The 20,707-nt window shown below is 35.5% G+C and overlaps 3 protein-coding genes across 4 annotated transcripts; all 3 read right to left on the bottom strand.

The window, feature by feature from the left end:
* Positions 1–918: 918 nt before the first annotated feature.
* Positions 919–3,738, bottom strand: LOC127812997 (pentatricopeptide repeat-containing protein At2g22410, mitochondrial-like). Its single transcript, XM_052353643.1, has 2 exons — positions 1,093–3,738; positions 919–1,043 (listed from the first exon to the last, which is right to left on the bottom strand). Exon 1 carries the CDS (start codon positions 3,670–3,672, stop codon positions 1,582–1,584), a length of 2,091 nt encoding a protein of 696 aa, XP_052209603.1. The 5' UTR covers positions 3,673–3,738; the 3' UTR covers positions 919–1,043; positions 1,093–1,581.
* A 6,524-nt stretch (positions 3,739–10,262) lies between these two features.
* On the bottom strand, positions 10,263–15,695 carry LOC127812999 (protein TOPLESS-RELATED PROTEIN 2-like). Its single transcript, XM_052353645.1, is given in 10 exon segments — positions 10,263–10,509; positions 10,511–10,661; positions 11,818–11,987; positions 13,356–13,541; positions 13,735–13,830; positions 14,059–14,187; positions 14,308–14,496; positions 14,631–14,741; positions 15,086–15,136; positions 15,431–15,695. Coding segments are annotated over 10 exon segments (1,161 nt in total). The 5' UTR covers positions 15,446–15,695; the 3' UTR covers positions 10,263–10,446.
* Positions 15,696–15,849: 154 nt separating this feature from the next.
* On the bottom strand, positions 15,850–19,780 carry LOC127813000 (uncharacterized). Of its 2 annotated transcripts, XM_052353647.1 has the most exons (4): positions 18,760–19,780; positions 17,860–18,036; positions 16,165–16,273; positions 15,850–16,087 (listed from the first exon to the last, which is right to left on the bottom strand). In XM_052353647.1, exons 1-2 carry the CDS (start codon positions 19,204–19,206, stop codon positions 17,911–17,913), a joined length of 573 nt encoding a protein of 190 aa, XP_052209607.1. In that variant the 5' UTR covers positions 19,207–19,780; the 3' UTR covers positions 15,850–16,087; positions 16,165–16,273; positions 17,860–17,910. The 2 variants fall into 2 exon arrangements, with proteins under 2 accessions (XP_052209607.1, XP_052209606.1); XM_052353646.1 differs by having other exon boundaries at positions 15,850–16,273.
* Positions 19,781–20,707: the final 927 nt, after the last annotated feature.

Raw genomic sequence — 20,707 nt, 5'->3', positions numbered from 1 at the left:
TTTCTTTATTTGAATAATAAACTCATTTGAGTAAGCAAGCTAGCTAAAACAAACTCAATTGAGTATACTTATCAAACAATTGAGTTAAATCTTGTCATATTCAAGTAGGTCATTTTTACACAAGGATAATCGATTACAAGTTATATTGTATTCTAGTAAATATGTAAAAATACTTGACTAAATCCATTTTGTAATCGAATATTTATTCATAAGAAATATGTCAAGTCTCTGGAGTGTCAATGTAATTGAATACTCAAAATTATAGTCACTTAAATATCTCAACATACTCAACTAAATCCAAATTGTAATAAAGTATTAATTCTCAAATGAATTGTCAAGTCTAAGGACTTTTAGTGTAATCGAATGTTCAAATTTGTAACGAGTAGATGTTAAAACATAATTGACTAAATTCATAAATGCAATTGATTAATCATTTCAAGTTTTTGTCTTAGAAATATAATCGAATACAAATGTTTTGTAATAAAGTAAAATCCAAAATTAGTCAATTACAACTTGTATGCACTCAAGTAAAATTCTCATTGTTTTTGAATTTATAGTCATTACATTATATTTAATACATGCAGTTTTTGCTTTGCAGATCATTTTGAATAGAAGAAGTCATACCCTCTAGGGTAAAGGATGATGAGGAATTGGTAGAAAGATTACTCCCGGCCATTGATGGTTCTAATATCATAAACAAAATTAAAATAAGCTGAATAATGGAAAGTTTACTCGAGTAATGAGAAAATTTAGTCAAGCAACTTGAAGATTTACTCAAATAATTAGAAAGACTTAGTCGAGTAATTTAGAAGACACTTGAGTAACTAGGAAGAATTACTCAAGTAAAAAGAAGACTTAATTAAATAGGAATGCTTTCTCGAATTTTTATTAAACTCAAGTATGGTATATATATATACAAAATTATCTCTTAAAGTACAAGAATAAATTTGAACTAGACTTGGACGATAAAACTAATCAACAAAACTTTAAACGTTTTCTGGAATCATCTTCCATGGACTGTCTCATCCCTTTTTTCTTGAAACCTTTAACTTTTAATCTTATAATCCTCTCTTTTATCTTTTTTCTTGAAACCTTTAACTTTTAATCTTATAATCCTCTCTTTTATCTCTAATCGCTTCATCTTATAACCTCCCAACAATCTTTATCACTTTGTTCTCAGCCATGATTGAGATAATCAGGATTAGTCTTTTAATTTTTCCAACAGTTTCTCTTGTATCTTCAGCACAATCATCAAGACATTTCATAGCACCTTTAGACAAGAAAGAGTTCCCAAGCTCAGATGTATTTAATACTTACAAAAGGGTGAAGAATTCTTGAGTTCACATCTTGAACGACAGTAAGCTGTTATCTTGTAGGTACTCTCTTTCTCTAGGCCAACCTGGGATACTCTTCGTATGGTTATTTTCATGCTGGCATATCCAGTTTGAAAGCCCTCAAATCTTCCACTAAGGTGCAGTTTTTGTTGGATGCAATGTATTCGTGTGAAACACACCCTTCACAGAATTCGCTTCATGCTTATGCCAATAATGCTTGTGGTGCACAATGGAAAAAGACTCTCTTTCAGTTACCATAAACTAAAGAATTGAAATTCTCATGTAGAGACGTAATTTGGCGGAAATTGGTGGTAGAACTCTCTGTTTCTGATAGTAAGAATATTTCAGACAGTACTTCATATATACTTTTGGATTCGGGATGTGATTCATCTGCAGCCAAAAATTCATGAGCCAAACCCTCCACCTCTATACAACTGCGTCCAGGAGTCTTCTTGATGCCCCTCTCTCTCATCATACTCCTAACCATCCGCACATCAACCCACCTTTCCTTGTTAGCACATAAACTTGCAAGGAGCATATAAATACCACTATCCTTAGGGTTCAAGTGTAGTAGCTTATCAGCAGCAAGCTTACCTAGCTCAACATTTCCATGCATCCTACAAGCATTAAGTAAGGCACCCCAAGCAACTTCATCAGGTTCCATTGGCATCTTTGTCATCAACGCATAAGCTTCTTCCAACAACCCAACTCGACCAAGTAAATCTATCATGCATGCATAATGTTCCACTTTGGGCTTTATCCCAAATTTCCGCTCCATGTTTGCAAAATGTTCTCGACCTTGAGTAACAAACCCCCCATGACTACAAGCTGACAGGATCCCCACAAACGTGACATCATCAGGCTTGACCCTGTTACTTTGCATTTGCTCAAAAAGAGCAAGGGCCTTATCAGCATGCCCATGAGAAGCATATGAGACAATCATTGAATTCCAAGAAATCAGACCTCTCTCTTGCAATTCATTGAAAATCATTTCAGCTGCGTCAATGCTCCCACATTTAGAATACATGTCTATAAATGAATTTGCCAGAATTATACTAAGTTGAATTCGCTTTTTCTTAATGTAGTCGTGGTGGAGTCGTTGACCCAAATCCAAGCACCCTGATTGAGCACAAGCAGAGAGAACAGATACCAAGGTGCTCTCTATGGGAACTAAACCTGCATTCTCCATGTCATAAAAAAGTTCTAGGGCTTCCTTGGGGTGATTGTTTTGTGAATATCCAGCAATTATTGCATTCCATGACACGACATTTCTCTCAGGCATTTCATTGAAGCACTTTCTGGCCAAATCCAACTCCCCATTTTTGGCATAACCGTTTATCATACTTGTCCATGAGAAAACATCCTTAGTTTCCATTTTGCTAAAAATATCTTCTGCAGTCTCTAAGCGACCGCACTTCACATACATATCCAACAATGCATTCGTCAAATTCAGAGTGCAATTAATGTTTCTTCTTTTAATATATTCATGAAGAGATTTCCCAAGGTTTACATCCCCCTTTTGTGAACATGCCGAAAGCACTGTGATCATGGTAACATCATTTGGTTCAATACCGCTCGACAACATTAAGTCAAAGAGCCTCAAAGCTTCATCACACATACTGTTCTGCGCATAGCCATCAATCATTGTGGTCCAGGAAACAACATCCCTCTCAGGAAATTCATCAAACAGTTGCCGTGCATGGGTCAAACATCCAGCACAGGCATAAAAATGAGCCAAACCATTTTGCACAACCAAATCAGAATCAAAACCCACCTTACAAATCCGGCAATGCACCGACTGCCCCATTTCAACTCCGCGAACGATCTCACACGCCTTGAGCGCAAACACGAAACTTCGCCTGTCCATTTCCACCCGCTCATGAATCATTCTCCGAAACAAGGAGAAAGCCATGGTGGAAAACTGAGCTTTACAGTAGCCCCTTATCATCGTATTCCATATATAAACATTGGGCTCGGAGATCTGCGCAAAAAGAAGATGGGCGTGGCGAATGTCGCCAGCATCGGCAAGAGCACAGAAGGAAAGCACCCGGCTTACCGGGAAGAGGTGGAAGATGAGGCCGGTTCGAGTCATGTGAGCTTGAATTTGCTTCAACTGGGCCATGGAATCGCACGACTCCATGATGAGAAGAGTAGGGTTGGTGAGGAGGAGAGTGGTCCGCGAGTTCCATTTGGGTTTTTGGGCAGCGGCCGAAGAAGAAAACGGATAGAAGGATGGGAGGAGAGTTGGGGGCTTGATAAGAACAAGGCAGGAAGAGAGCAGCGATTGTGGTGAGTGGCTGAATAATGAAGAAGTCTTCTGTATCAGCGGAGAAGGCATCGAATCTGAAGTTTCAACTTCAGACCGGCACTTTTCTCATTGTAGCCGGCGAAATCTACATCTGCCATCTACATGGGTGGTACTGTAGGATTAGGAAGAAGATTAGTTCGTTTGAAAATTTTCAATCTCAATTTTATTTTAATTAGTAATTATTATTTTATAGAAAATGTTCTATTCTCTCAATAAAAGAGGTATAAAACGGAAAAAATAAAAAAAAATGGTAAAATTCTTAAATATATGTGAGTTATTAAATCATCTTATGAGATTTATTGATAAATAGAAACTAAATTACATTTAACACCAACAAACAAATAAAGAATGTTAAAACTATTAATATATAGTAAAAATATAATTATATTTTATTTATCTAATAAACTAAATTAGAATTTAATAGTATGTCAATTGATTTTTTTCTCTAATTTAATAATGATTGAATCATAATCAAACTAAAAAGAGAGACTAAATGAGAATTAAATCTTGTCAAATTCGTAATACAAAGTAAAAAATGGAGAAAAGAAAAATAAGAGTACTCTTATCGTTTAAAATTTTTAATATTTATAAAGTAACCATGGAAAAAAAAATATACCTAGAATTGAAAAAACATGAAAAAATTATCATTTTTTTTTAAATTTTAAAAGTATCTCAACCTCCCCACTAAAATGCACATGAAATTTATCCTAAATAAAAATAAGTAAGAAGTTAAAATTCATGGTAGGCTTAAGATATATTTTTATCATAGTGGACGAGGATTCCCGTTGGCTCACCTCTCTTTCTTTGCTTTGATCAATTAAATAGGATGGAGCCCTAGAGATATGGTGCAGTGTTAAAAAGTGTTTAGAGATTTACGTGGAATATTGGTATTCAAATTAGTACGACGATTTAAAAAGTAAAATTATTATTGACATATTGAATTATTGTTAAAAGACAACAATTAACTAAAAGACAACAATAAAATTAGAAAACAAATCTCGCAGGGACTATATAAAAAATTTAACTCTGAGTACATATAAACTATCTATATTCAAATTTATCCGAAAAATATATCAGGAGAGAAAGTTATTTGCTCCATAGATTAATTAAATAACATGCAAGGTAAAATCCTATTATTATTGGTTTTTGCACTTTTAGTGAGTAATTTTATTTTCTTAAATTTTTATACTGTTCTCAATATATTAACCTCCAGAAAAACAAAAATAAAAAAAAATTCATTGATTTTTGTAGGCATGATCAAATTCCCAGCCCATATTTATATATATATAATATCGGCAATGCTATTTATTTGTACATAAAACACAAACATTCCGTACATACTACGTAGCACTTCTGACACGATATTTGCTCTTTTTCCTTTAATATTCATACCATTTGCGACGTTATGTATGCAATTTAAACCGTTCAAAAATGCAACAGAGATGAAATAAACAAAAGTAAAAATATATATATACCTCAATTATTTTTCAAAAATTGTTTCCTTTTTTAAAAAAAGAAAATAAATAGCCAACATTCCTATGAAGCACGGAAACGGCTCGGAGGCGCCGTTTCGGTGTTTCCGAACCGTTTTCAGTTTCGAAAACAGTTAAAAACAGCCCGAAACATTTTCGGGCCGTTTGTGTAATTTTTATAAACTTACGAGACGTTTTCATAATTAAAAAAAAATTCTGAAAACGCATTTCCAGAAGGAAACGCATTTCAATTGCTTCCAGCGGGCCACAGCTTCAACAAAAGCCCTAAATCCCTAAATTTTTCCTCTCCTCCTTTTCTTCTCCTTCTTCTTCCAATTCGAGTTCGATTGCCTTCGCCCTTGCAGCTACCTGCTTCCGGTTTGGTTGTTTCGTGGCTCTCGCCGTCGTCAGCTTCGTCGCACTCGCCCCTCTGGTTCGTTTCGGTGCTCATCTCCGTCTACTTCAGTGCCTCACTTCATCTCCTTCGTCGTCGCCTTAGCTGTCTTTGTCGTTGTAACACCCGAGAATAATTTTGAGGATAAAAATGATGTTTGATAAAGGGCATAATTGGAATTTTGGGAAAAATAGGACTATAGGGCACACTAACACAGCTTTGGACGACTGAATTAATCAGAGGGAGTACCTCGGACTCTAGATAGCCAAGGAAAATGGTATAGTATCGAAAAGCAATTAAAATTATGATTTTTAGTGATGAAAGAAATGAGATTGGGAACAATTTTCGGTATAGCAAAAATACAGCTGCCAATTAGGTCGTATTATCGAATTGTTGTAAACGACGTCCAAAAAGTCAACGGAGAGTGTCAAGGACTAGTATTCGATGTATAGAACAACCCTTAAGTGGTTTCAGGTTGAATCGAGTGGATTTGAGGTCAAATAAATCAGTCGGGCCTAAGTGTAATTTTCTAAAAATGCCCGAGGGAGGTCAAAACTGTAAATTTTTGAAAGTTTCAAGAGAGAAATGAGAAGTACTAATCTTGAGGGTCTTAGTGAGGGTGTTAGAAAGATCAGGGGCTTGAGGTTAAGGGCCAAAATGCAAAAGAGAAATTTCAAAGGACCAAAGTGCAATTTTCAGAAAATTGTACAAGCATGGCCGATTTGGCCATAGATTTGGCCGGAAAATCCGGCCATTTGGCAGCCTAGGATCATCAGGGCATGGCCAAGGACTATCCTTGTGGCGTGTAGGAGGAGTTTTGGCCGGAAATCGGCCACGTGGAGGTCGAATTTGGCTATAAATAGCCAAGGGTTTCGGCCGAAAATGAAGCATCAAATTGCTCGGTTTTGAGAGCAAATCGAGGGAAACCAATAAGGGGCTTTTGATCCTTGAGGGAAGAGGATCATTTCTGGAGATTTTTGAAATTTTTGGGATAGTATAGAGGGTGTTTTCGCATATATATACATTCGACTGTATATATATATATATATATTTTGCATGAAATACCAAATCGGGTTGTAGAGTGATCGATCGAGCGATCTAATAAGGGGCTTTTGTTCGCAAGGTGATGGGTAACTGATCTGGAAAGTTTCGTGCCAATCGGAGTTTGAATCGAGGGTCAATTTGATTCGCCGGAGTTCGGTGGCGGGATAGCTTCGGCCGACTATTTTTGGCCAAATCAGAAGGCTTCCGGTGGTTTTTTCCGAGCAAGATTGGTACCATTGGGATCGACTAAGGGAGAGGAACAGCCTGGTGTCGTCGCTTCAATTTTCCGGTGTGCCATCGCCAGAGAAGATGACCGGAGGTATTTTTTATTTTTTTAAATACTAAAAATAAAGAAAATTAGAGAAAAAATAGAATTTAAAATTCTGGAAAAATATCCAGAAATTCTAGAAAGATGAATAGTTTATTTTGGTGAATTTTTATCTTGGAAATTTCTTGGGGAAATGATTATTTTTGATTTTTGAAAGGAAATATAAATAGAAAATAAATAGGAGAAATTTTTAGGAAATTCTGAAAAAATTCCAGAAGTATAAGGAATTTATTTTATGAGTTTTGATAATTTTTCTTGAAGTATATTCGAAGTAAATCGATGAGAAATAAATTTTCTCAAGGAAAAGTAATTATGGAAATTTGAGAAAATATAGGAGAAAAATCTGGAAAATTTCCAGAAAATCCCAGAGGCTTATAAATATTTTTTTATGAATTATTATGTAAAAATATTTGAGAAAATAGTCGTATAGATATTTATTTTGGATTATTAGAAAAGAAAATGGGAGAAAAATAGGAAAATTGTGAGAAAATTAAGAAAAATTATAATTGTTGGATAAATGTGATGATTAGGGTGCCTTGAGGGTTGAGACGAAGTGACTCATGCGAAGTTCGAAGAAGGCACGCAAATCGAGGCAAATCGCACTTTTCAAGAAGAATTCGAATTGCGCCCAAAGGTGAGTGTTCGCCCCCAACTTTGTTTTGACTTATGAGTGGTTCTACCCGAAGGGACCTTGAGTGACATGTGAATGGTTTACTGTGAATGCTCATCCCTATGGCTTGGTGTATTATGGTTGTCTAAACAGTTATTTACACATGCATTGAATTTCGTACAGTAAATTGCATACATTGAGATGTTGATTTTTATGTATGTTATGATTTTTCGGCATTGGCTTGTTTTGTGTCGTCCATGTGGGACGTGGGTTGGTAACTTGTGACGTAGCCCAGAGTGACAGCACTCGGGATGCGTACCTAGGATTAATGCTAGGTGACCCACTTGGGACGGGGCTGAGACGGACTTCACCCTATGGGACCCAAGTGGCGGGGCTGAGAGTGGACACCACCCCGGTTGTTGGCTCAAGTGGCGGGGCTGCGAGTGGACACCACCCCAGGTTCCTTTGAGCAATAGCATTAATGCCGAGGTGACGTCGATTCCGAGGATAGTGCTGATGTGGCACTCTTGGGGCTAGGGTTGCGTTGGGTTTTGGATTGCTTTTGAGTTGGAGCGTAAAGCCTAACAATGACAATGGGGTGATTCCCGGGTTCATATGTCGAGGTTGTCCCTCTTAAGCATGATTGTTTTGCCAATGAGCCGAAGTGGTCGTGTCGCCTTTAGAGAGATTGCATTTTCCCTGGTTAGGGTTAAGTGCTATGTGGGATTCTCTTAGGCTGGTGCATGTCGGGATTTATCGATTTTGTATATGATTTTTCATATCTGCATGAAAACGTTTTTGAACTCTCACTTAGATGATTCAGCATCTAATTTGGACTATGTCCCTGGAATATTCAAACGTTCCAGGTGAAAGCAGTGGCGCCAAGAAAAAGAATATCATCGAGATGTAGCGGCTATGTTTAGTTTTCGTAGGTTTTGTCCATGATTACGATGTTCAGAGGTTGTGTAATATTTTGATATTTTCATGTGAAACATCGATTTGGTTATTGTAAAGGAATTGTCGGTTATATATCATTGAGGTTTCGATCTTGCTTCCGCTGATATGATTGTTGATACCTGTCTTAGTTTATTATTAAATTTTGATATACTAAGAAAGTACGATCGAGATTGACGGGAAATGATTATGATGAAGGTATATGTATTGAGAGACTTATGTTGTGTGTTCGATGTTGAAAAAAAAAAAAAAATATTCCCGAAATCTCGAGTTAACGCTCATTGTGGGAAAACGGGGCGTTACAGTCGTCGCCTTCGCCATCCCCTTGGCCATCTTCATCGTCGCCTTCACCGTCTTCGTCATCGCCTTTGCCGTCTTCGCCGTCGCCTTTGCTGTCTTCACCGTCGCCTTTGCCATCTTCGTCGTTGCCTTCGCTATCGTGTTGTCTTCTGTTTCGTTGCACTCTTGTAAGTAATCTCCTAATTCTCCTTGGTTGCTTCCCTCTTTGTGGCTTGTACGTGCAATTACAGTGTTGGCTAATGACTTGTATAGTTGTGTATATTTAATTTAAATGAGTTTTGTATGCAATTACAGTGTTGTATGTGCAATTATAGGGTTGACAATTATGTTCTATATATTTAATTTAAGTGAGTTTTGTATGTAATTTTGATATATGCAGTTAAGAATTGGTTGATGCTTTTATTAGAAATCTTACAATAAGAGAAATGCTTGTATTTGAAAAGCTGTTATTTTGTTCAAATATTTGGTTGATGCTTTAATTAGAAAGAAATTCAAATATTTGTTTATATTTGAATTTTTTTACTTTTTTTACATTAAAAATTATATTTATAAAAAAACTCTATATTTTTAATATTTACAATTTACCTCACGTTTCCGTTTCCTATCTTTTTAGAAAAATACTGTTTCCACGTTTTCGTTTCCTATCGAAAACTTCTTCCATTTCTATTTCCGTACAACCTAACAACATTCTTTGTCATTTCCATAATTTTGAAACAAAAATACAAACTAAAATGGAAGGTGCAACCAAACACCCCTCCAAACACCCTTCTCAACACTTAAATTATACCAATTTAAAGCAACCGGTAGAGTAATAAAAGCAATGTTCTCTTTGAATTTTTACTTTTTTTATTTTAATAAAATTTTTTCAAAAAACTTTTTTTTATCATTTTAAAAAATTATTTCTTAAAAAAAATTAAAGAAAACGTTCATTTTAAAATTTTAAAAAATATTATTTTATAATATTTTATTCAATAAATTTAATTATAAAAAGATAAAATTAACATTTTTTAATAAAATTTTACTATTAAAATAAAATAATAAATTTAATTGATAGATTACTAACATGTGATAATTTATATTAAATATATACCATATCTTATCTTACATTTTTTAATTGTAACATAGTTATACTATGTATTTTAAATTTTAAATAAATATATAATTTTAATTTTAAAATTTAAAAATACTTTTTTTCTTTCTTCTCTTTTTTTCCATTTATTTTTTTTAAAAAACCATACAAAATAAATTATACTTTTAATGTTTTGGAAGAATCGTTGTTTTGAATTTCTTGTATAATTTTTTTTTCGAAAATATATTTTTAAAAATAATAAAATAATATATTTTTATTATTTTAAAAAATTAAAAACTAAATAACCTGAAAACAATAAAGAGGATACAGCCTAAGACTCAAGAGTCTTTTTCCAACTGGAGAACAAACGTTATCACTATCAACCGCACAAGCAAGAATATTACTACAAACTGAAAGCAAAAACCTGCTAAAGCATAAAGCTTAAGGCAAAGAGAACGGCCTCATCACCCCAAATATATATATATTATGACTAGACAAACCTGTAGACTTGCACGAGCCTTTGTTGTTGAAAATAACATAAGGGATTAAAATTTACAAACCGTTTTATATTTGCAAAATTATGCTTATGCGAGCGTGCCACAGCTATATCAAGAAACTGGTGTTACATAATGTTCAACTAGAAGGGGTTTCAGACGGCTGACTATTCAAGCGAGTATTTTAAGGGACTTAAGTCAAAAGTCCCATTTTCTTTCGGCGCTGAACCATCCCACTTTGGCTCTGCATCAGATGGCTCGATCACATGGACTGTTCCATCACTCATCCCTACTGCGATTTGGTTAGATTCAGATGGATGGGCAGCGATTACCACGGGGAAGGCACTGCCGCCACTGCAGAATTAATGCCCACACTGATTAATCCAGCTTCACAAGTTAAACCATTTGGAAAGGGGAAGTATCACTATCAACTTCAGAGAGAGAGATTTGAACTTTTTGTTGTTTATGGTAACGTCTCTAGAGTGGAACTCACCAAATACAAATTGTCAAGTTTCTTATATAACGTCTACAAACTGCCAACACAAAAAGCTTGATAAGATCAATGTTAAGAAATCGCCACTGTTTAGGCCATATTTAAGCTAGTTGAGATGGGATTTAAGACCAACACTGATCCCATATGCAGCTCAAATTTCAGAACATGCTTAATGGAGCCATGTGTTGAACGAAAATAATGCAGTAGTAGTTGAGGAATGGGGCAGACTCTGGAGTTTGACTAGAAAAGGCTTGAAGACCATTTGAATAGAACTATCAATTGCTCAATTACTGTTGACAGGCTGCATAACTGTCAATAATAGAGGCCTATAGCTATGTGACAGATAACAAGACAATCATCATCATGTAGACGAAAATTGTATCACCTACAAAATTGCGTCTTGGTAGGAACTGGAGTAGAGTTTCCTTTCCTTTCTATCCAAGCCAGTTCATATCATCTGATTCTGTTATTCATTAGATGGCAGGGGTTAATAGAAGTTCCTATATTCGTTCTCTCTCTCTCTTGTAGGTGTCTGTCTTTCCTAAATTCAAGAAGTTCTGCTTTGAGAATGTTCATCCAGAGGTTTCCCCACTTGAAAGCAAGAAAAATTTCAGACATCAACACAAACAGGAAAATCCAAAATTTCCCATCTTCAAGAATCTAAATCTCATCGCATCACTAGATGATTTCAGGCATTCATAAATGCTTCAAATTTGGTTTATTATTAAAAGATATTTCAAACATATTGCAGACATTGAATTCATAAAAAGAAGTTTTTACGGTTAACTATTACTAAGAGTTGGGTAACAACTAACAATCACACATAATGAGAACTGGGAAAATGAATTTAATATGGTAAGTTTCTTATCAATAACCAAATAGATCAAAAGCTAAAAGGTGGTGATGTTTAAATTTCTCTAGCCTATTAAATTAAAGAAAAGTCAAGGGAACACAATGTCTTCTTAAAATATACATTCTTTTGGCATTTAAAAGGCTGCAAGCTTTAGAATAGCATACCTGGCAACGGATGAAGGTATATAAGAAGGTGCTATATGACATCGAAGCCTCAAACTGTCTGCATCAAAAACCCCGATAGCACCATCACAAAATCCAGCGAAGACCAGCATACCATCACATGAATAAATTGCACTGGAAATGGGAGCAGAAAGTCTCTCTCTTGGGTACCACTGCAAACAGGTTCCCCATTTAAAAAGAAAATAAATGGAAAAAAATGTAAGCAAGTGCATCAAACAAAAGAACATCAGATGAACTGCCTTCATAAGCTCATTTTCATAACCATTAGAATTTGGTGAAGGAAACGCATGTAAGTTAAAAGTGGCTATATAAAGTGGCTTGATGAAAGATATCATGCAACCAACCAATTCTGCATTTCAGCAATTTTGGATCCCATATCAGGAACCTTTAATAACATCCACCATAGATGTGGAACTGGAAAAATAAACACCAAAATCATCATTTGAATTCAAGAAATCTCCTATGCCAATCAAATGATTACTTACTAAAATATAAGAATAAACAAATCTAGTAGAATTTATACTCTATTGATGTATTATGAACCTTAAATTCTTTTAAGCTAAATAAAGTTATAGATAAAGTGTCTTGCTATCCTCCACTTCATATTGCCTCTTTACCTATGGCCCTCATTTTTACTGCCCTTATTTTTTTTATTGAATCTGCATTGGATTCTACAGTGTTTTCCATAAATTTAAGTTTTTCATTTACATGTTTTTTGTCTCATCTACCAACACAAATGCAAAGACAAAGGTAGTTCTTCTTAGATGTGTTATGTGAGTTCATCTATCACAAAAGCAAAGAGGTAAGGGTGCAATATAGATGCTTGATACAATCCAATTATAATTGGAAAAACCTTATTATCTCCTCCACGCATTTCTACTTGATGATACAGGTCCTTAATAATCCAAAAAGAAAACACGTCCTTAATACCCTGTAAATAAGCAAGCAATCTGGGTTCCTTTATTCCCTCACAATTCCCACAAAACTTCTTTGAGATTCTCATCCATGTCAAATTAGAGAATTTTAAGAATCAAACATGAGCTTTATTTTTTTCCTTCAGTTATCCTATTTGAAGATTCAAACATCCACAATTTGAGTACATCAAAGAACCATGGCTCTCACTACAAGGCAATCCACTCAATTTACAGCTAATTATAGCTGGCATATTAATAGATAATTAGCTTGGATAAAACTAGGATTTTAAGGTTATAATAGGATCCTCCATGGTATACAAGCAGAGTTCCATCCTATTTTCAGTTTTAGAGTCAACCAGAGAAATGTTATTCAAGTCTTTGATAAAAGCTTATGTTTTGTCTTAAGTTGAATATGTATGATTCAAAAACTCGTGATAGGTGCGTGGAGGGGATTCAAGCTAAGAAATATGATTTGAAATGATACAGTTGTGCCCCTGATGTACATTAAACTTGCCAATCAGCCAAATCTCAATGAATTATAAAGTAGAGTCCAACCAACAAGAAGATTCCTATAACATAAAATCAATAAGGAGAATGCACACTTACTGATTGCAAGCATTCAAGATGGCTATCATAAACAGCAATTTGACTTTCATGGACCACTAGTAAATGGGTTTGATCCTTATGGAATTGTACTTTAGTTTCTCCCACTAAGGGAGATGGGTGACCGGGTGGTGCTAGTATAGGCCTTGCTTCTCTTTTCTCCCATCCATCAATGTTCCAGACACAAAGCTGTAACTCAAATCAAGCATTGTAAGGTTAGTAGCAAGATGGTACAAAGTAACCAAAAAGAAAATGCACGTATCCTTTTCTCTATTGACTCTGCAAAATTTGGCACTTCATCTTTAGGAGGATTCTCATAAATCTCCAAATGGAAACATGTTGGTATACAGGAAAAACAAATCTCCAATAGTCAGAAACTTACCTGTGCATCAGCTCCAGATGATACCAGTATATTCAGAGTCTGGGAAAATGCAAGCCCTGTGATTCGTTTCTGGTGGCCCCTGAGCATGGTTTTTACCTACCGTCAACAACATATCAAGCCTTAATCCCACTAAGGTGGGGTTAAATGAAATTTAAAAGACTTGGGAACTTAATGCCCTTCAAACACAATTACCACCAATAACTAAATTAGTTTGCAGATAACACACAGATCCTAGTGACAATAATACTATGGCCATGATTAGCATATGAAATAACTTATGGTTATTCTCTAATGTAACTCAAGTGCTAGCTCTAATTGATTCACCTCATCAACCTGAACATTGTATATTTGAATGGTAGAATCCTCCATTCCTATGGCAATAATATTGTTATCTTGTGGATGGAAGGCCAAGTAGGTTGCTGCAGGAGGCGGAGGCATGAAAGTTGTCATCACCTGGTGAATAATTATCCATTCCAAGATAATCACAAACCATAACCATAAGCAAAATTTCAGACAGATTAGCAATCTGGAATGAGCAACAGCAGAAGATAAACTCCAAACATCGCTACCAACCTTAAATGTCATCATGTTGAACAATGAGACCTTCCCACCTGAAGCAGAAATGACATAGGAATCATTTTTAGATAATGCAATGCATGCAGGAGCAGCTGACTCTTCCGATGGATTAGTGTCACTCAAGTCATTTTCCATACGAGCCCCAGTTGAAGGCTGCCACAAGTGTGGTACAGCAGATGCAGTAGACTGGAAAAATACAGGGTAAAGGCAATTAAGAAATAGGACGGATCAAAAGGCGCAAAGCAATTAGAGATTGGATAGGGCATACAGTGTATTCAAAGAAGATTAAGTCATTGCAAAGCATGTATTGAAATAATAACCTTCCCAGATAGGTTACGATCAGTACTCTGCCATTTCCAGAGCTTAAGAATGGCATTGGAGTCTAGCGCAAGAAGACCGTCCCCAGAATTAGTGTAGAGCAGTAAAACAACCTATGGTCCATGACACAGATATACCGCACCTCAGTTCTACATACATAAAAATGGTACGGAAAAGGAACATGTTAAGAGTCAGCATAGACAAACGCATTCTTTAATGGATATACCAACAAAAAAATGACGAGGATGGATGCTTCAATTTCTTGAGAGAGTAGACGAAATTAACCATAAATTGAGTGGAACTCAACACAGTATTTACACACAACTAAAAAGAATAATGAAAACCATCACAAAACAATTGTTAGGCATATCTTCCAGTTAAAATCATACGCACTTCACAAAAATGGAGCTACACGAATCAGATTCCCAAAAGTATCTCTTAAGCCTCATGAACTTGCCTTGCTTTTCAGCCATGGATCAGGCAAACGTAAAGACTGTGGGCGAAGGATCTACAAAAACAATAGGTTAGTGCAATATAATTGACAAAACAGAATCTGAAAATATACACATAGTATATTAAAAAAAACTCCCTGGCAGTCACGATGAACGCATTCAAGGCTCAGATCTAGGGAACGAATCACCACTTAGGCAACACCAGGAATAGAGCCACCAAGCCCCAACAAAACCCAGCCCCGAACCGCCCAAACGTCCCTCTCTCTTTCGGCTGAAACAACCTCTCTCGCCAACAAAGGAGCAAGAATCACACAGATTCTAGGCTGAATAGCAAGGGCCGAAAGACTTACCTCAGATACATCCATCGAATGGTTTAAATAGGCGACGGATTGGCCAAGACGTCAAAGAGAAGGTCCGAAAATCTCGGCACACGACAGACCACAAAGGAGCCGCACAAAGCAGCAACGTCGCACGCAATGGAGGCGCCGTAGATAGCTGGATAACAAGGAGAAAAAATGGCCAAGCAAAGAAAAGAGAGAGGATATGGTTCGGCCGCCGACGTGGGGAGAGAGCGAGAGTGTCTCCAAACAGACAAGCAACGTTTAAATCTAAGGCAGCTAGGGCATCAAACAGATGGGTTGCACAAACAAATGGACTTACATATAAGGAATGGGCTTATATAAATAATGGGCTGAGCTTTTTATCTCTTGAAAAAATGGACAAAGGCCCATTTCTTCTCTAAAAAAATAACTAATGGATTTATGACTATCAGTAAATAGTGATATGTGGTGATATGAATTATATTTCAATTACGGACTGAAGTTTATAAAAATTATACCCATCTGAAATATCGTCACCGCTTTGGCCCTTATTTGGAAACATAGCCTAACAAAAATTTTAGTTGAGAAGAGTAGACTATGTCAGGGGACTTCTAGCTTTTAATTTTGTCAACACTATCTGAAATCCTATAGTTTAATATCAGGTGTCTTGCTGCTCTCAACTCCAGCCTGCAATTTATCAAATGATATGAGCAATAGTGTTAGGATGAAAAAAACCTGACAGTCAACAAAGAAAGAAAGATTACAAGAGTGCCAATGGATACAGTTGGTTGGATTCTATCAGAACGCTCTGGGTTTGGAACTATAGGGCCAGAAACATTGGCGATGGGCTCTAGTGCACCCAGTTATTGGAGGCTGTACAAATGCAAACAATACAATCAGAATGATATTCAAATATTCATAGATAGTAGTAAATATCATAAAATGATTAAAAAATTATTAAAGTTTACTTTAACATTGCCAGATTCAGAAAGACCTCGACACCCTTCAAATGCCCTATTCTCTAGCATCCTTAACATGCGCTGCCCATCAGTGTTGCCTAAAATCTTGATTCCATTATCATTTGTTGTAACAGCAAACAATGAACCATCCTTAAACATGACAATAACTATCAGTATGTTGGTATTATCCATATCCCAAAACTTTATCTGGAATTCATCTCCAGCAGCTAAAAAATGGTTCTTTGTTGTGTCGAACTGTACAACCCCTAGAGAGCGCTTTCTAAATCCAGAGTACATTCTCTTAATAGCTCCTTCGCTCTCATTCCACTCTACAGGTGTGATTCACCCTCTTTGCTTGTTCCACAAGAGAAAAGCCCGGAAACAAACAAATAATTAAAATGAGAAACAAACAAGAATCATCAGAACATGAACACCAAAACATTTACTACAAATAATCATGATAATCATCACCTCCATCAAGATCAATGTTAGTTCCTGTGAATTATGGAAGAATGGCGCGCGTGTGTGATTAGAAGCTTCCAAATCTAGTCTAGGATGCTTTCCCAAATTAGAGTTACACTTTTCTAAGAGATATATAAATGTATCTATCCTATTGTGGGTGATTGATATTTCCTATGTTGTAATTTCTCCCTCTATAAGAGGACTCATTGTGTACATATGAATATATGAAGGATTTATTCAGTTTCTAAGTTAACATGTATCAAAGCCTATGATACCTTCCTAAGTCCCGAACAAAGTTACCAGGAATGCGGTACGTTTTGGTTCGTGGTACGGGTTCGAGTACGTGGTACATCACCTAGCTAGTTATGTGGTACGTAAGGGATATACTTAGTTGGTACGTTATTTTGGGATGTGATACGTTTGAAAATTTTGTTCGATTCGTTTTTTACATTATCAAATTCATATATTAAAATAATTTAATATAATTTATTAATTTATCTTTTTAAGTTATATAAAGTTTAAACAATGTTAATTAGAAAGAAAACTACATTATATATATATATACACACATTGTGTAAAAAATTAAAATTTTGCATAAAATAAAAGTTATGAAGACAAGATTCATAAAATTTATCTTACTGTTACATAACAAAATATATCAATACAAAAAGATAAAAAGCAAAATATAACTCATATTTTAATTCCTTTTCCTTTCTTGCTAGTTCTCTTTGTAAATGTCCTTTGCTGTTATTCATCATTTGCATTTGGAATATCAGTATCCAGTGAACTCCATCTCATCTCAGCTATTCTCATAGAGGATTCCTCCAAATAGGTGTCATTAGGATCCATATCCCATTCCTTGTAAGAATCATTTCTGTAACTCTTAGAAAATCGTGACAGAAGATGAATGTTTGAATGAATAAATACTAGTTTATCAGCCCTTGAACAATTCAGCCTATTCCTTTTCACATTGTGAATATAAGAATAAGTACTCAAATTTCTTTCAGCTGAAGAACTACTAACAGGTTGAAATAATACCTTTTTAGCCACCTCTGCTAATTGTGGAGTTTCTGACTCATATGTAGACCACTAATCAATAGCATTCATTGTCACAGCATCCATTTGAGCTTGTGGCATAGCATAAATGCCCTTTTTCATTTGAAAAGTGACAAATTGATCACGTAAGAGTCTTTGCTCTGTTGCATCTTCACTTATCTGTTCAAAAGCATCAATAACCCATTTAACAACTTCCTTGTCACAATTTGGGGCTTTTCTAGCAATCCCACCAGATGCTGGTGTTGCAAGATAAAGTTGATCATAAAATCTAGGGGTTAATGCAAAACCAAGACAATGAATAGAATAATTCATTTTGGTCCATCTTTTTATAATGATGCTTTCCATTTTGGGGTAACAATCTGCATATTTGTTGCTGCCCATTAAGTTTTTTATTTCTCCCAGCATCATATCCATTTTTTCATAGAACTCCCCCATCTTTGGGCCTTCACCATCACAAAATTTGATCAAGAAGTAAATTGGTTTTGTAATCTGAATTATAATTTTAACCTCCTCCCAAAATTCTTCGCTTCGAATTATTTCGACAACCATAGATCCCATTGTTCTTGTGCATTCATCTCCTTGTTTTACCCATTCTTTCCATGCATCTCGAACAATAATGGTGATTAAAGCATCTTTACAATCAAGTAGCCTCTTTAGTAGCACATAATGTGAAGCAAATCTAGTCTTGGCAACTTTTAACAATTCAAGTGTTGAATTAGCTCTAAACATTGCCAAGGATTGTGTGTGGTTGTTCATATATTTGACAATGGCTTTCCCATTCTTATATGTATTTTGCAACCAATCAAAGCATTCAGCAAAATCTTTGAAAATGAAGTTCAAGGTATGGACCACACAAGGAGACCAGAAAATGTGTTTATGTACCTTCTCAATTTCATGTCCAGCTGCTTTGCAATTTGCTGCATTGTCGGTCACCACTTGAAGAACATTTGATGGTCCAATTTCTTCAATTGCCTTGAGTAGAAATTTAGCTATAGCATAACCTGTTTTTTCAACTCCAGAGAAGTCTTCAGCATACATAAACATTGCTCCTCTAGAGTTGACGGCAAGAACATTTATCAATGGCTTGTGCTTGACATTTGTCCACCCATCTGATACAATAGAGACACCTTGGCTGTACCAAGTGTCTTGGATTGGACTCAAGTCTTTCTCCACATTTCTTTTACATTCATCTAACAAGACAGTTCTTGCCTTTTCAAAAGATGGAGCTTTGTAACCTTTGGGGGCTTTGTTAATTGTTGTTACCATCTCCACAAATTGAGGATTTCGCAAAACATTAAATGGAATCCCATTTGCACAAAGTCCTCTCATCACCTTTAAATCAACTTAATCTCTTTCCAGGATATGGAAGGAATCTTCAATGGGTTTTGAAACCATAGGCTGCTGCTTCTTGTTGACAGTAGATGTTTTTAAGGATGAAGATATACCATGTTGCTCTGCTGCTTGGACTTTTCTCCTAATTCTTTCATATTCTTCCCGATTCTTCATTAATGTAGGACACCGTTGAATGCCAGCTTTCTTCCCTGGTCCAGGCCCAAAGAAGTGTTGGTGAACCCTAGTGTATGAGCTTTGAAAGTCCTTATTACAATATTTGCACTTCCACAATTTTGACCCTCCAGGATTTTTCCCTTGTGCAGCACCAATAACAATAACTTCATTCCATAGTGGCTTCTTTGATAATAAATCTGCTTCTGTAGGATGCTGGGTTGTCTTTGCAAGTTGCAAAATTAGACTTTCATCTTGTTGCAATTCTTCCGCATTTTCACATGACTCTTCACTATCACTGGAATTAGATTTTTGGCTCTCATGGGAAGCAATAGTGTTATCAGGTAAAGGCTCCCGTCGTTTTCTCTTGCCAAATATCATATTGACAAAAGTTGAAGAGAGAAAGAAACGCAGAGAATGGGTTGCTAAGTTCTATTGGGACTTAGTTATATATAAGTGAGCCTTTTAGTATTCCCAGGTGGCATAATATCTATAACTTATTACTTCTTTCCATCCTTATTTTAATTGGTGATGATGACACTATTGCTTGTCTGCATTTAATTGGTAATGATATCTCTTGAGCCTTTTAGTTGGTAATGATCACAATCTATAATTATGCTGGATAACAATCATCATTTCGTCGTTCTTTTAATTATTTATTTAGAATAAAAGTAAAAAATATTAATAATTAATTATTAACAATTAAATAAGAAAACTATTGGAAAAGAACTCGATAACAATCAACTGCAATTAACCCAATTGAAATTATACCAAAAAAATAAAAAAATAAAATAAAAGAACTTGATAACCCAATACAGCTTAATAAATCATACACAAAGTCAAAAAAATATATATAATTCTCCCACGATAACTTTGGATTTCACCAATGGTCAGTGTTGATAATTGCCGAACACAATGGATCCAAATTCATCGACGTTTACTTTGGGATGACTGGGTTTGGATCATGTTGAAAATTCGCTTTCTGAAAATCAGAAAACGAAATACTTTCTTATAGGGTGTGTCCAAAATTACCTGTGAAGCTCGGAACGAATTCTGGAAAAGAGTTTGAATTAGTTTCTAGGTGAAACCAATTTTGAACATTTTGAAAATTTGCACAAGAGTATGCAAACTCCTTCAAAAATGCTAGATAAACTTGTAGATTATTAACCTAAAAATCACACATAATTAGTAAATTAACCTAAAAATCACACATAAATTTTTTGATAAAAAGGAGATGTCGTCTGTGAAGACCACGGTTTTGTTAAACTTCAAGACCTATCAATGGCACGATGAGGTATCAACCGTATAAAGACATCTCGTATTGACA

The sequence above is a fragment of the Diospyros lotus genome, chromosome 11 (assembly GCF_014633365.1).
Source record: "Diospyros lotus cultivar Yz01 chromosome 11, ASM1463336v1, whole genome shotgun sequence".
In the NCBI taxonomy this organism is placed as follows: domain Eukaryota; kingdom Viridiplantae; phylum Streptophyta; class Magnoliopsida; order Ericales; family Ebenaceae; genus Diospyros; species Diospyros lotus.
The sequence above is the reverse complement of the archived record's forward strand: the minus strand, read 5'-3'. Positions and strand labels throughout refer to the sequence as shown.